Source organism: Saccostrea echinata, unplaced genomic scaffold (genome assembly GCF_033153115.1).
Source record: "Saccostrea echinata isolate AGI-Se365-2 ecotype Australia unplaced genomic scaffold, CSIRO_AGI_Sech_v1 ptg000012l, whole genome shotgun sequence".
Lineage (NCBI taxonomy): Eukaryota > Metazoa > Mollusca > Bivalvia > Ostreida > Ostreidae > Saccostrea > Saccostrea echinata.
The window spans coordinates 22,637,501-22,650,400 of NW_026889761.1; the positions used below are offsets into that span (position 1 = coordinate 22,637,501).

Consider the following 12,900-nt stretch of genomic DNA (forward strand, 5'->3'; position numbering starts at 1 on the left):
GTCATGATATATTTAGAAAGGTCTTGTCACAGGTAATATACATGTATAATATGAATGCCCTATCTTTTCTCTTTCAAAATGATCATTTGAAATAATGTTAAATTTTTTGAAAAGTAGGTCAAACTTCAAGGTCAAGGTCATGGGTTCAAAAATCATGGTATGTTTAGAAAGTTCTTGTAGGTAAAGTACATGTGAAATATGAAATCCCTATCTCTTATTATTCAGAAGTTATGACCAAGGTTAAATTTATTGTGACAGACGGACAGACTGACAAACGGACAGACTGACAGACAAATGAGATTTAATGTCCCCTAGGTCCCTTTTGTGAAAACGGACGACAATAATGCCCTTGCTATTCATGAGAAGAAGATTTATGATGGAAAAAATCCCCTGCATTTTTCTATGTAAATCATTGGATCCCCATATGTGGCCCCATCCTACCCCAGTGGGTCATAATTTTAACAAATTTGAAGCTACACTGTCTATGTAAAGAAAGTTTCAACTTTTTGGGCCCAGTCAGTGGTTCTTGATAAGACTTTTTTAAAATGATACCACCAAATTTTCACTAATTCTTGATTATCCCCCCTTGAAAGAGGGTGTGACCCTTCACTTGAACAAACTTGAATCCCCTTTACCCAAAGATGCTTTGTGGCTGGGTTGGTTGAAATTGGCCCGGCGGTTCTAGTGAAGAAGACAAAAATGTGAAAAGTTTACAGGCGGACAGATGAATGACAAACAAAATGTGATCAGAAAACCAGAAAAACTCAAGTGAGCTAAAAACTGATGATCACAAGTACTTGGAAAGAGTTACAGTATTTGAAAAGCAGTTTTTTTTTCATGCATTAATTGTTTTCAGAAGCTGAAAAGGTATGACTTGTATCCATGTTGAAAAAACTTCACATTTCAGAAAACAGTATGATTAAAAATAGTTAATCAAGGTGCTTTGAGTAGCAAAATAAGCTAAACTGGTATAGCTAATTCAACCACAGAGCTTAGTGAATTTTAAAATGCACAACCTTTTCAACTCTTAATCATTCTTAAAATATTTATATCATCATTTCTGATTCAAGGGAGAACTAGAGATATGATCAGAAGTATATCCATTGACTAATAAACATGTACATGTATATTGTGTTTTTTAAGTCATTAATGTTTGTTTGTTGTTAAATGTCCCTCTTGGGAATTTTTCACTCATACGGAGACACCACCACTTAAAAATAATGAAGACGTACAAGTCGGATTTAAGGTTAACATTCATTTTAGGAATTTTCAACAATTAATTAAGACGTAAAGAGATAACTCCTTCCCCTTGCCCCTTCCCCTTCCCAGACCCCAGTTTGTTCATGTATGCAAACTAGTCTAATACTTTGGTTTGACATAAAAAAAAATGTGAATACATACAAATAGTTTAATGGTCCATCTCTTTGAATGATTTTCATTCCTAATTCTAGGTTGACCCAAATTCATGAATGAAATGTCAAGTAATCTTATCATTGATGCACTTCTATTTAATTTGATGTAGTCATATTATGAACAAGAGAGTGGGGATGACCTCAAGGGTTCATAACCTTAAACCATTAGATGTACATAACATAATAACACAAGAAACAAAATTATGTCTAGTCAAATGGAAAAATTTTCTACTATTTAGGAGTCGCATGATCATTTGTCATTTCAGGGACAGGGAGCGGCTAGGGAGATTGGAACCCCCCCCCCCCCCCCCTGGAATTTGCAGAGTTATTTAAATAGGACTATATACTGATTTACAGAAGCAAATAAAAAATGACTTTGGATGCCCTCCCCCTATAAAAACATGGACCCCACCATCATTGTTTTTATTTTGTTTGTTTGTTTGTTTTTTTTTTATTTTGCTCCTCAGGAAATTCTGGGCTGGAATTTTTTTGGACCGAGGTGTGGACCCCCCTCCCCCCCGGAAAAAAATTCCCGGATCTATGCCTGTAACTGAATGTAATGTCGACAACGGGAGATAACTCTTCAGAATGTGAAATTCGTCTATTGTGGCATCGATGATCCACTCTCTACGATCGGCTCATACATTCAGTGTCTGAGAGAGAAACGAACGACAACTCTGCATAGGAGATTGCCGATGATCTTTGATCCTTTTTAAACTTTAACCTAACCATTTGCATTTTGGTTTATTTTACCCCAATCTATACTTAAACTTGTACTTACCGACTGTCATAGGTCCTGTCAACTTCATGAAATATAATCCAATTAAAACACAAAATGAATTAATTTCCACTGATATACATGTAACACTGCACCATGTCACATGGCATGTGCAATCTAAAAATGATAATGGTAAAACTAGTACTAGTACTGGTAGGGTGACGCAAGCCCAATGTGATGTAGAAATTTTCAAAAAGGTGTTCACATACATGTACAGTACAAGAACAAATTTTAAATTATCATAACAAACGATGTTTTAACATAACTTTGCCATCTAGGCCTATTTCCAAAAACAGGCAAATTGTGTGTGTGTGTATTTGGGGGGGGGGGGGGGGGACACATATAAATTGATTGGGTATGGCTTTTCAAGGAGGTTTTTGCCTAATCAAATACTAAAAAAAGTTTGCACATTTTGATAAATTCATCAAAAACGCTTTGTACTAAAATAATATTATTTGTTGTTGAGAAGATAAATTTAATTTAAAAAGTTCCAATTATGGGCCAAAAATTTATATCCCCCCCCCCTTTTTATTAAAACCTAATTTACAACATTAATTAAATTCTGATATTTCAGACTGGTAATGAATTAAGTATATGAAATGCGTATAAGAGGTTCATGGGTCACATGGTCACCTGAGCATTTTATGCTCGATTTGACGAATACATGTACTGTGTAAATTATAGAATTATTTGGACTTTTTCCTTGGTAAGCCCAATATGAAGGAGTGTGCATTTAGAGGCAAACACCTTAGTGCGGGTATTACTGTCTCATGACAGCATCTAGTTTTTTTTTAAAAAAGATGACGTTATTGAATAACGTCAAAGACGTTATTGTTTCATTACAACATGTTGTTTTCAAACACGTATATTTTTAAAACTATAGCAAATTAAATCCTCAAATTTTGCCCGTGTGTCCTAAATTTGTTGTAGATTTGAAATATTTGAAAAAGTCAATTTCGAGAATTTTGTCATTAAGACCCCTTTTCCCAGAGAACAGTCCAATTATAATTATTTATAGTTTATAGGTTATGTATATATTTCCTCTGATGATTGAGTCGCGGACAATGGGATGTAAATATCCAAAAGTATTTGATGTAACTAGAATGTTCAATATAGCGTGAAGAATCAATTTAAAGAAAAAAGTAATCATGGAATTCAACATGATAAGGATGAAGAAAGTAAATTGCACTTAATAAATTTGCTAGAGTATTCAAGTATGTCTTATCAAATACTTATCAAAGGAACATTTGAATCAACATATTAGAAGACTTAAAATAAATACTGATATTTTACATACTGAGCATACTGAAATCAAAACCGTCGATCTGGACATGAAAAAAATTGTTTAAGGACCTTATTTTTGGAATATTATGTTTGTATTTTGAACAAGTAAACTGAGGGCATCGTATTTGTATTAATGAAAGTTAACTTGGTTCAACAATTTGGATTATTCTGAAAGCGAGAAAAATGTTATTTATTTAAGTTTTTTAAAAAATTTTATCCATTATCTTCATTATCTCAATTAACGATTGTTTAATTTGATAAAGTAGAAAATGAATCGTTGAAATGTTAGAGGGAGGAAATAAGAGAAAGAGATGGGGGAGTTACTTCTTTATGTCATTTGATGTTATATCCTTAATTTGGGTTGTGACAAATGTAAATTACTTGATATCAAGAAGATTCTATTTTTTATGCAAATTTTTCTCTTCACTAGATAAAAATGTTTTTATAAGTACATATTGTAAGAATTAGATATCGAATGTTTCCTGAATGTCAAACTGAAGTACAGTGTGTGATGCCAGGGATTAGCAACTATTTCCTGAATGTTAGCTGCAGTAGAGTTTGTGATACCAGGGATTAGCGACTGTTTCCTTCATTGTAACTGAAGCAGAGTGTGTGATATTAGGGATTAGCGACTGAAGTAGGGTGTGTGATGCCACGGATATTGTTCCCTTCCAACTTTTTTCACAAATGTCCAATTCATAAAAGAATTTACGGTTCTAAGTAATGATGAATCAATCAATATCATTCATATACCAGAAGCCAATCACCGCATACGCAAGTTTAAGCATTTAATTTCAACATAATTTTGCCTATATAGAGCCCATTTATATTGCCTCAGTTATGAATGAAGGGGATTCCATTTTACGGAAGCAACTAAAAATAAGGATAAAAAACAAAGATATTAATTAAACAAAACATTGTTCTTTAAAAATGTAATTTAATTTCGGTTCATATGGTGAAATATCGCCTCATTTACGTTCATTTTTAGCATATAAAGGATTTTTCATGCTAAGAACATTATTTAAAGACTAGTTTAAAACACAAAAACTGAATTCACACGCAGTTAGGTTAAAGACGCCCATGAAATATACGCCTTATATATTCAAAGAAAATGAATACAATTTTTTTTGAATAGCATTAGTTTTGATGAATGTGCATTGTGGTGTTTGCACTTGTATATATCGGGTCTCTGCTGAGTTCGGCCAAAGGCGACATCGCTTACATCAGCTGTTTGTCATGTGACAGGTTTAAAAATTAGAACAAATATGTACTGCTACAATGATCGTAAAAGTTCAACGATATACGGATATCTTTCCGCTATAAAATTTATTCTGTTTTGTTTAAGACAAATTTCTTAACATTAAAGTGCTGGGAGCAACTTCCTCATGCTCGGGAATTATGTAAAAGGATTTAGCCGTCTTTCTATAAACTCCAGAGATAGATGTAATACGCGCTGGAATAATGTTACATTACAAAATAAACAAACAATGCACAAACAGCTCCCAGCACTTTTCAGAATAGCAGGAATAATAGCTACACGTTTTTAAAAATTCAGAATTTATAGTGAAGCGGATATCTTTGAACTTTTGATATTTTCGAGGAGTTGGACCCCTCATTCTAGCACATTACTGTACAAATGTGCTCTCTACGGCTATATATATTAGGTATACACATTATCAATTTCGTTGACAATTAATGTTTTGTATTAATTTTTATTTTTTACAAACTACGATAATAGTTTGATCCAAGCCTCAAGTACAGAGAAACTGCGTGTCAAACTAAGAAAAGACGCCATCTCAGCAAGTACAACGAGATCAAGCTGACTTCCATTCTACATACTCAAAGTGTTATTTTGGCAAGATAAGTTGCATATCCATTTATCTTTATCACATTTATGAGAAATGAAAGTATAATAGTGTGTTTTAAAAAGACCATATAGTATTTATTCATAGAGATTCATATGCATTGTTTTGCCTACTTAAATGAGCTATAAAAGTGAGTAAATCTTGACCCTATCAAATTTACGGTATTTGCAACATAAAAAAAACACAAGAATGGGAGTCAAAAAAAAAAAAAGTTTCCTTTGTCCAACAGTGCGTTCAGAATATATATGGATTGTTTATCTAATAATTATGCTACGAGCATATCTCTTTCTAATAAATTATCGATTTCGCTGCATTTTATTTATTTTTTTAATCGAACACGGATTGCAACAAATAACAAAAAAAGTTTAAGAACCGACACCATCCCAAATCAATTTACAAAAAACACGTGTAATTTTAAGTGCATATACAGATGCTATCTGCAATTGGGAATGATAAATGGCTACTTATCGAAAAGAAGTTTTGGAATCACGACCATTTCTGAGTGATATTGGAAATTGTTCATAACTTAATTTCCCACTAGAGTTATAAAAAAATACTTTAAAGTTATTTATTTAAAAACGTGTAAAAATACTTAAGTAGAAACAATGCTGTATATTGTGTGTAGGCAACGATGGAAAAATATTAATTTTGTGATTGCATATTTCACAGTAGTTCCTGAAAATTTGAAAATGATCAAGAAATTGACAGAACAATTTTTTTAATAATAGCTCTGTATCATATAAACAGATTGGTAATATATCTTATAATATGCATAATTGTATTTTTGATAGATGGAGGACACGTTCTTTGTACATTCCTTTTACCGAGTAAAATGACAGAGTTTGCATGTATGTACATATCATTCTTTGTTGCATTTATTTGTTGTCAAATATCAAAAGATGACAAAGCAGGATGATTGTATTCTGTTTCCCTTTAATGAAGAAAAATATTCAGTTTAGTGAAAAAGCACATTACTAAGTAAGAAGAAAAGAAAGTATCTAGAAAACTGAATACCTTCAATCCTTTTGATTGAGCAATTCATCAATAAAACTTACAACTTTGTATAATATGCAGTTATAGATAAAGATGGAATCTCGTAAATGAAGTTGAAATTGCAAAGATAAACATAGGACATATTTACATATACCTTTATCTTGCAGCAAGCTGTACAACCATAGTCATTCCTTTTTCAGGTTTTCATGTTTCTGGACTGTAAAAATTGTTCAAATTAAATATTTCTAGTAGTGTGTGAGAACTTGGCCTACATATTCAAAAGACATTTCACGATGAAAAAAGGAACTAAATAGGAATTTTTCAAAATGTCTGAATGTCTAAAATAGTAATAAAATGTGTTGTTGTTTTTTTTTTTAAGTAAGTAATACACATCATAAGCTAAGAGATAATTTTGAATCCTTGAAGTATCAAACTTCGTATTTTTTCCCTAACTTTCAGAGAAGGAAGGTTACATTGCTTCTATAACAGTATTCCACGACTTCTTTCCAGATTTTCATAAATAAATCGTAATGGGCTGGATTCAAAAACTCCATAAAAATCCTTACAAACAAAGATACATAGCGGGTTTCAGTAATTGTTCTACAAGCCTCGGGACCTTCGGATGAGACCTTAAAAACCGAGGCCCCGTGTCACGGCAGGTGTTGGCACGATAAAGATCCCTCACTGCTCAGTGGCCCTGTGTGCCGATTAAAGGTCAAAATTTGAAGCTCTTCACCGGTATATGGTGACGTCTCTATATGAGTGAAAAATTCTCGAATGGGACGTAAAACAACATTCAATCTATCAATCAATCAATGTACCAAGCCTCCTTCTTTAATCCTCACTAAAATATTTACGGCAGTGAAGGAAAACTTCAGGAGTACTGTACAACAGTACATTCGAGAAGTTGTGTTAATCAGATGTGTATACTAAAAAACTCAAAGGAACTTTTAAAAAATTTGTAACCACAAAATTTTACCAAAATGTATAACATCAAAATATTCAACTTTTCAACACTTTACACAACCATTCCCCACGACAAATTAAAGTCCAGGCTTTTAACATCATTTTGACAGCTGCTTTTTCGAAAAAAAAAAAATGGAACTCGTAAATTTCCATGTCATTGGTCATTTGCAAAATTATTTTGTTAAAAACATTCTAATTGTAGACACAAATACTTTGAAGTAAATATCAAAAAGATGTTTAAGTTTCTGATTGACAATATCGATGAAATTATGGAGATAACGAAGAGTATTCAAGCTCAAAAGTCCATTAAACATTACAAAATAGGAGCAGAGCAAACACGGACCTCCAAAACATCAGAAGTGGGATCAGGTGCCATGGAGGAGTAAGCATCTCCTGGCGACCGATCACACCCACCGTGTGCTCCTTGTCATGGTCGGGAAATGACTGAAAATTACTGGAATTTCCATGGGTACCAATAACCGTTATAAGCAGACCTTTTTTGTATTCATATATAGCAGAATTTATTCAAAAACTTCTACATGAGAAGAAGAAAACACTTGCTGTTGCCTCAACTCGACATTAAGATATGTAAACGACGTATTATCAAATAACAATAGTTATTTCCACGCATATGTCGACACGATATATCCCAGTGAGCTTGATATAAAATGTATCATAGGGTCTGACATATCTGTATCATATTTGTATATTTTATGAGAAAAAGACATTAATTGTAACCTAACAACAAAGCTTTATGATAAACGTGATGACTTTAACTTATAATTGTCAACTTGCCTTACTTATGCAGCAATATACCATTATCACTTGCATACGGGGTTTATATATTTCAGTTGGTTCAATATGCAAAAGCATGCTCTACGTATGAACAATTTCTAAAACGAGGAAAGTTATTGACAAACACGTTGATGGAACAAGAATATAAACAGTCTCGTGTACGGTCATCATTATGCAATGACCATGTCAGCTTTCATTATGTCAAATGCTAACTTATGTTTTTTTATACTAATTGTTAATCATTTATTTACACACTGAATTGTTCCGTTATTTCCCGAGTATGACAAGGAGCACACCGTGGGTGGCAGGGGATGCTCACTCCTCCACGGCACCTAATCCCACTTCTGATAATTTAAGGTTTTTGTTTGCTCTGCTCCTGATTTATTGTTTCATCGTTTCAATGGACTTTTGAGCTTGAATACTGTTCGATATATCCATATATTTCATTTATATATTCTACTTTTCCGCAGATTGTACAGTTTTATCGTACATCTCTATTTCAATTACTCGCAATATGGTCACAATTCAACTGTTTATGATTGAAAATTGAACTCTGCTACCTGGTCGTGTGTACATTTATTGGCCTTAAGCATCTTTTTTATAATCCAAAATATCATAATAAAATCCCGATTTTTCGAATTTTTGGGTTTTTTTTTTATATTTTCCACAAAAGTAAAAGTATGAATTTTGAATATCTGTGTTGTTTTCATGGTAGTGATCTATATTTAGTTTTTTCAATGTTTTAATTATAGAATACTCGTGTATGTAATACTATTCGATTCAATGATCTATGTCTTCATACTTTCTGTTGTAAACAGATCTTTTACATATAAAATTCCACTTCTAGCCCAACATTTTAGATATAGCGGATTATTGTTATGTTTTATCTGACTGTTTAACCAAAAGTTCTTTTGCGAATTTGATTTAATTTAATTTAATTTAATATTGCTTCGTGGCAAATATTGAAATTTATTCCATTAATATTTCATGCCTTATTTTAAAAAATTCCATGCATAAAAGTTTTTAAAAGTCTTTTGATCCATCCTGCTTTTACACTCTTATGCTTGCATTCGATATTGATAAGACCAAGATCACCTCGTTTATTGTCCTTATAAGTAATTTGCGCTTATTCTCTCTCCCTCTTACTCACATATCCACCAGGTGTAGAAGTTTCTACTTTCGTTTTGAGAATCGGGTTAAATATTAGTACATTTTGTATTTCTTACGATATGCATAAATTTAGTAAAATTAGTAAAATTAGAAATAACCTTGTACAGAGAGTATAATATTTATTGTCCATTTCTCGGTGTGCGAGACCAATGTAATCAAAATACACGCGACATGATTGGTTATTCAGACTGTAGCAAAAAAAAGGGGGGGGGGTGAAAGACTGTTAACTAAGCTGATAGGCGCAAGGTTGATTCTTTAGTTTTAAGTTCCATAAGTTATACATGTAATAATTACTAAATATCTATAATATACATGAATAAGTTATTTTAAAGAATCAAGGAACAATACAAAATTCAGCTATCATAATAACATTTATTTATGAGTGCGATCAGCATGTTTCTGACATTCATAATTCAAAACAGATTTTTTTTCTCGGATTCAGCGTTGTGAAGTTTTCGCGTTTCTAAATTGTGAACAGTTGATGCTAAATCACTGAACCATCTTTTTTTAAAAAAAAAAAAAAAAAAAAAAAAAAAAAAAAAAATCTCGTATAAATTTTGCATAATTATTTATTAGATAAAGTCGAACTCATCCTTATCAATTTCTCGTCTCCGTTTTACAGGCCCTTAAACATTGTTAACAGAGATTCAAATGAATTTAAATGTAGCACCCTCCCCCGGATATTCTTTAAACTTTATCTCAAGAAATGTTACTTCATTTAATTAATAAGTTTGTACAATGTATATAACTTCACTTCTTTTCTTTCTTTCTTTTTTTTTTTTTTTTTTTTTTTTTTTTTTTTTTTAATTTTTTTCTTTAAATTTGTACTGTGTCCTATTTTGCTAAACATTTTTCTAACAATTTAATTTGTCAACAAAATCGATAACAAATATTCAATTTTTTGTTCGTCCATAAAGATTGTTCCTGCTCCAAGTAGCAAGTGCATGTACAGTGTAGGTTCATTTGTTTATTATTAATACCGGTGACCGCAGTCGCAGAACAATAGATAATTAGTGCCCATTGTTACGCTGACCACTACATGGAATATACATGTTGTACCCCGTTCTGCCCCAGTGCCTAAGACATGTACACAATAAAGCCAAATCACGGGTTGATCTTCGATTTCTGATCAATTTAAACGTGTATACCATTCAGATCTGTGACCTTACAATATTAAAATCGATCAACTTAATAATCCATTATTTACATTTGGTAGGTCCCATTTCTTATTTTCCATTCCATAAAATTAAATTAAATGAATGAGATTTTTAAAACTTATTAAATAAAAATGTTTTATGTGGTGACTTGTGAAATTGTAAGAGACCAACATCAAAATCACATGTACACGTGTATACCATTGCAATTACACTATAATTCTGACAAATAATTTTTGATCAGCCCCCATCTGCTGGTTGCACATGTATAAACATGTAGCAGAGTTATATTCTTGGGCTATCTACGAATGCCTGATTTACGTATTCCTAAAAAAAAATAATAATAAAAATATGCCTCCATACGGAACATATTCACCCCTGTTTTCATCTCTCAATTAATTTTAAAAAAGCATAAAATTTATCAGTTTCGGGCAGATTTTCAGGGGGGAAAAGATCCGAAAGACCGAGCATTAAAAAAAAAAACTATGCATATATTTAGGAAAGAATAAAAGAAATTGCTATCATGTAAGGCCATCTTTACAAAGAAAATGACTGTTTGTCCTCTCTTGACACCGTTCACGGTAGCTCAGTCGGTAGAGCGCTCGCTCCGTGATCGGGAGGTCGTGAGTTCGAATCTCGGCCGCGACAGACCTAAGTCGATAAAAAAAAGGGGACCAACTGTTCCTTCGCCATGCGCTCGGCACTTTGACGTGAAAGTTGCGGGTCCTTCGGATGAGACCTTAAAAACCGAGGCCCCGTGTCACGGCAGGCGTTGGCACGATAAAGATCCCTCACTGCTCAATGGCCCTGAGTGCCGAGTAAAGGTCAAAATTTGAAGCCCTTCACCGGTATATGGTGACGTCTCTATATGAGTGAAGAATTCTCGAATGGGACGTAAAACAATATACAATCAATCAATCCTCTCTTGACCTAGTGAAAAAAAAGGTCCGAATCAATATTTTTCTATTCTACTGGAAATTTTTTTATCCCGATTTTTTCCCACCCAATAATAACTATTTCTACTTCAGTGTCTTTTAATGAAAAAATTCACCAACCTCCTTACCCAAATTCCTTGAGCCAGACTATCTTTTTTTTTAAGCCTTAATGTTTTAGTATTACAGTGACTTTTGTTAAAATGATATCTTCATGCAATAGGAAAATTCCATTTATTCTGCTTACAGACATACATGTACTATTTTCATAGATTCTTGGAAAACATTTGCTTTTACACTGAAAATTTTATTTAATCGTTAACTTTAATTATAAGTGTCAAGATTTTCACAACCGTATTGTAATTGAGATCAGTGTCATAATTTTTGTCACAAGCAGTAAATATAAAGAAACATGAAATTATTGTTTTGAAATTAATAAAGAAGAAAGTAATGATTGATGAAGGTTTTCTTAACCCTAAGCTCTATTTTAGCACCTTCTCAGCTCAAGAACAATGACCACAGTAATTATCAGTAAATCTCAGCATCGACAGCACATCAACAGTATTTGTCAGACTCAACAGTAAAAACTACAGAAAATATCAGTATTTGTCAGAAACAACTAAAATTATCAGTAACAACAGTAAGAATAACAGTAAATATCAGTATTTATCAGCAAGAACAGCACAGTATCAGTAATTATCAAACATTATCAGTAAAATTTAGGATTATCGGCACTTTTTTCGTCAAGTAGTGTGTAAACGTTAATTAATTATAAGCGTGTTCCCCATAATTATGTTTTACTATACTGTATAAAATATGACGATAAGTAATAGTTATCAAGCTCAAAAGCCATTAAAACAATACAGATATTGCAAAGGATATCAGCAAATATATTTCATTCATCTATCGTGTAATAAATTATACCCAGGAAGTAAAACCTAGCACAATTTAATGAAGATATGTCAATCGTTATTTTGGACGTCTTAGGCGCTTGACTTTAAAGATATAAAATTATACCTTTAGTGTATCGATATAGCCAAATGTTCATCTTTTTAAAGACGCTTTTGGTACGTCATTCTCGCGCATCAGATAAGTCAAAAATGTATACTAGGTATGTTCAGGGGATAAAGATCATTTAACTACGTGAACTGAAATTCATGTAAAGTGCATCAAGCCATTCAAAAAGGAGAGTTTCCTGTGACTGTTTGTATACATTACATCAAAAAGGAATTACTTTTACAGTGTTATTTGTTTTGTTTTTTTTTTCTTTTCCTCATACATCATAATTTATCTTGCCATTGAAAAAAAGAAAAAAAATGTTATTGGTAAAAAAAAAAAAAAAAAAGCTGAATGCAATATATCATGCACAACCACTTTAATTTGACATTTTCCTGTTCCCTCTTAACAGGATCTTCATAAATGATATCACATAAGCAACTTTGTAAGCGAAGGAAACAGAAGGTTTGCTTAGCTTAACGAAAATTAAATTGTATGTAAAATCTTCGGCAGGATTAACACATTATTAAGACATAAAAGAAAACTTGGAAATAG

At 32.3% G+C, this 12,900-nt stretch overlaps 1 protein-coding gene and 1 long non-coding RNA gene across 2 annotated transcripts in view; both read left to right on the forward strand.

The window, feature by feature from the left end:
• LOC133185146 (snaclec coagulation factor IX/factor X-binding protein subunit A-like) overlaps positions 1-5,273 on the forward strand; it is a 36,548-nt gene extending 31,275 nt beyond the window's left edge. The window contains exon 4 of the mRNA XM_061320204.1: positions 5,213-5,273. Coding sequence (XP_061176188.1) covers positions 5,213-5,217 — 5 coding nt within the window. The 3' untranslated portion in view covers positions 5,218-5,273. The remainder of the gene's footprint in view (positions 1-5,212) is intronic.
• Positions 5,274-6,131: 858 nt separating this feature from the next.
• Positions 6,132-6,699, forward strand: LOC133185554 (uncharacterized). The gene is made up of 2 exons (XR_009720918.1): positions 6,132-6,187; positions 6,533-6,699. It is a non-coding gene; the product is annotated as an uncharacterized LOC133185554 (long non-coding RNA).
• The last annotated feature ends 6,201 nt before the right edge of the window (positions 6,700-12,900 follow it).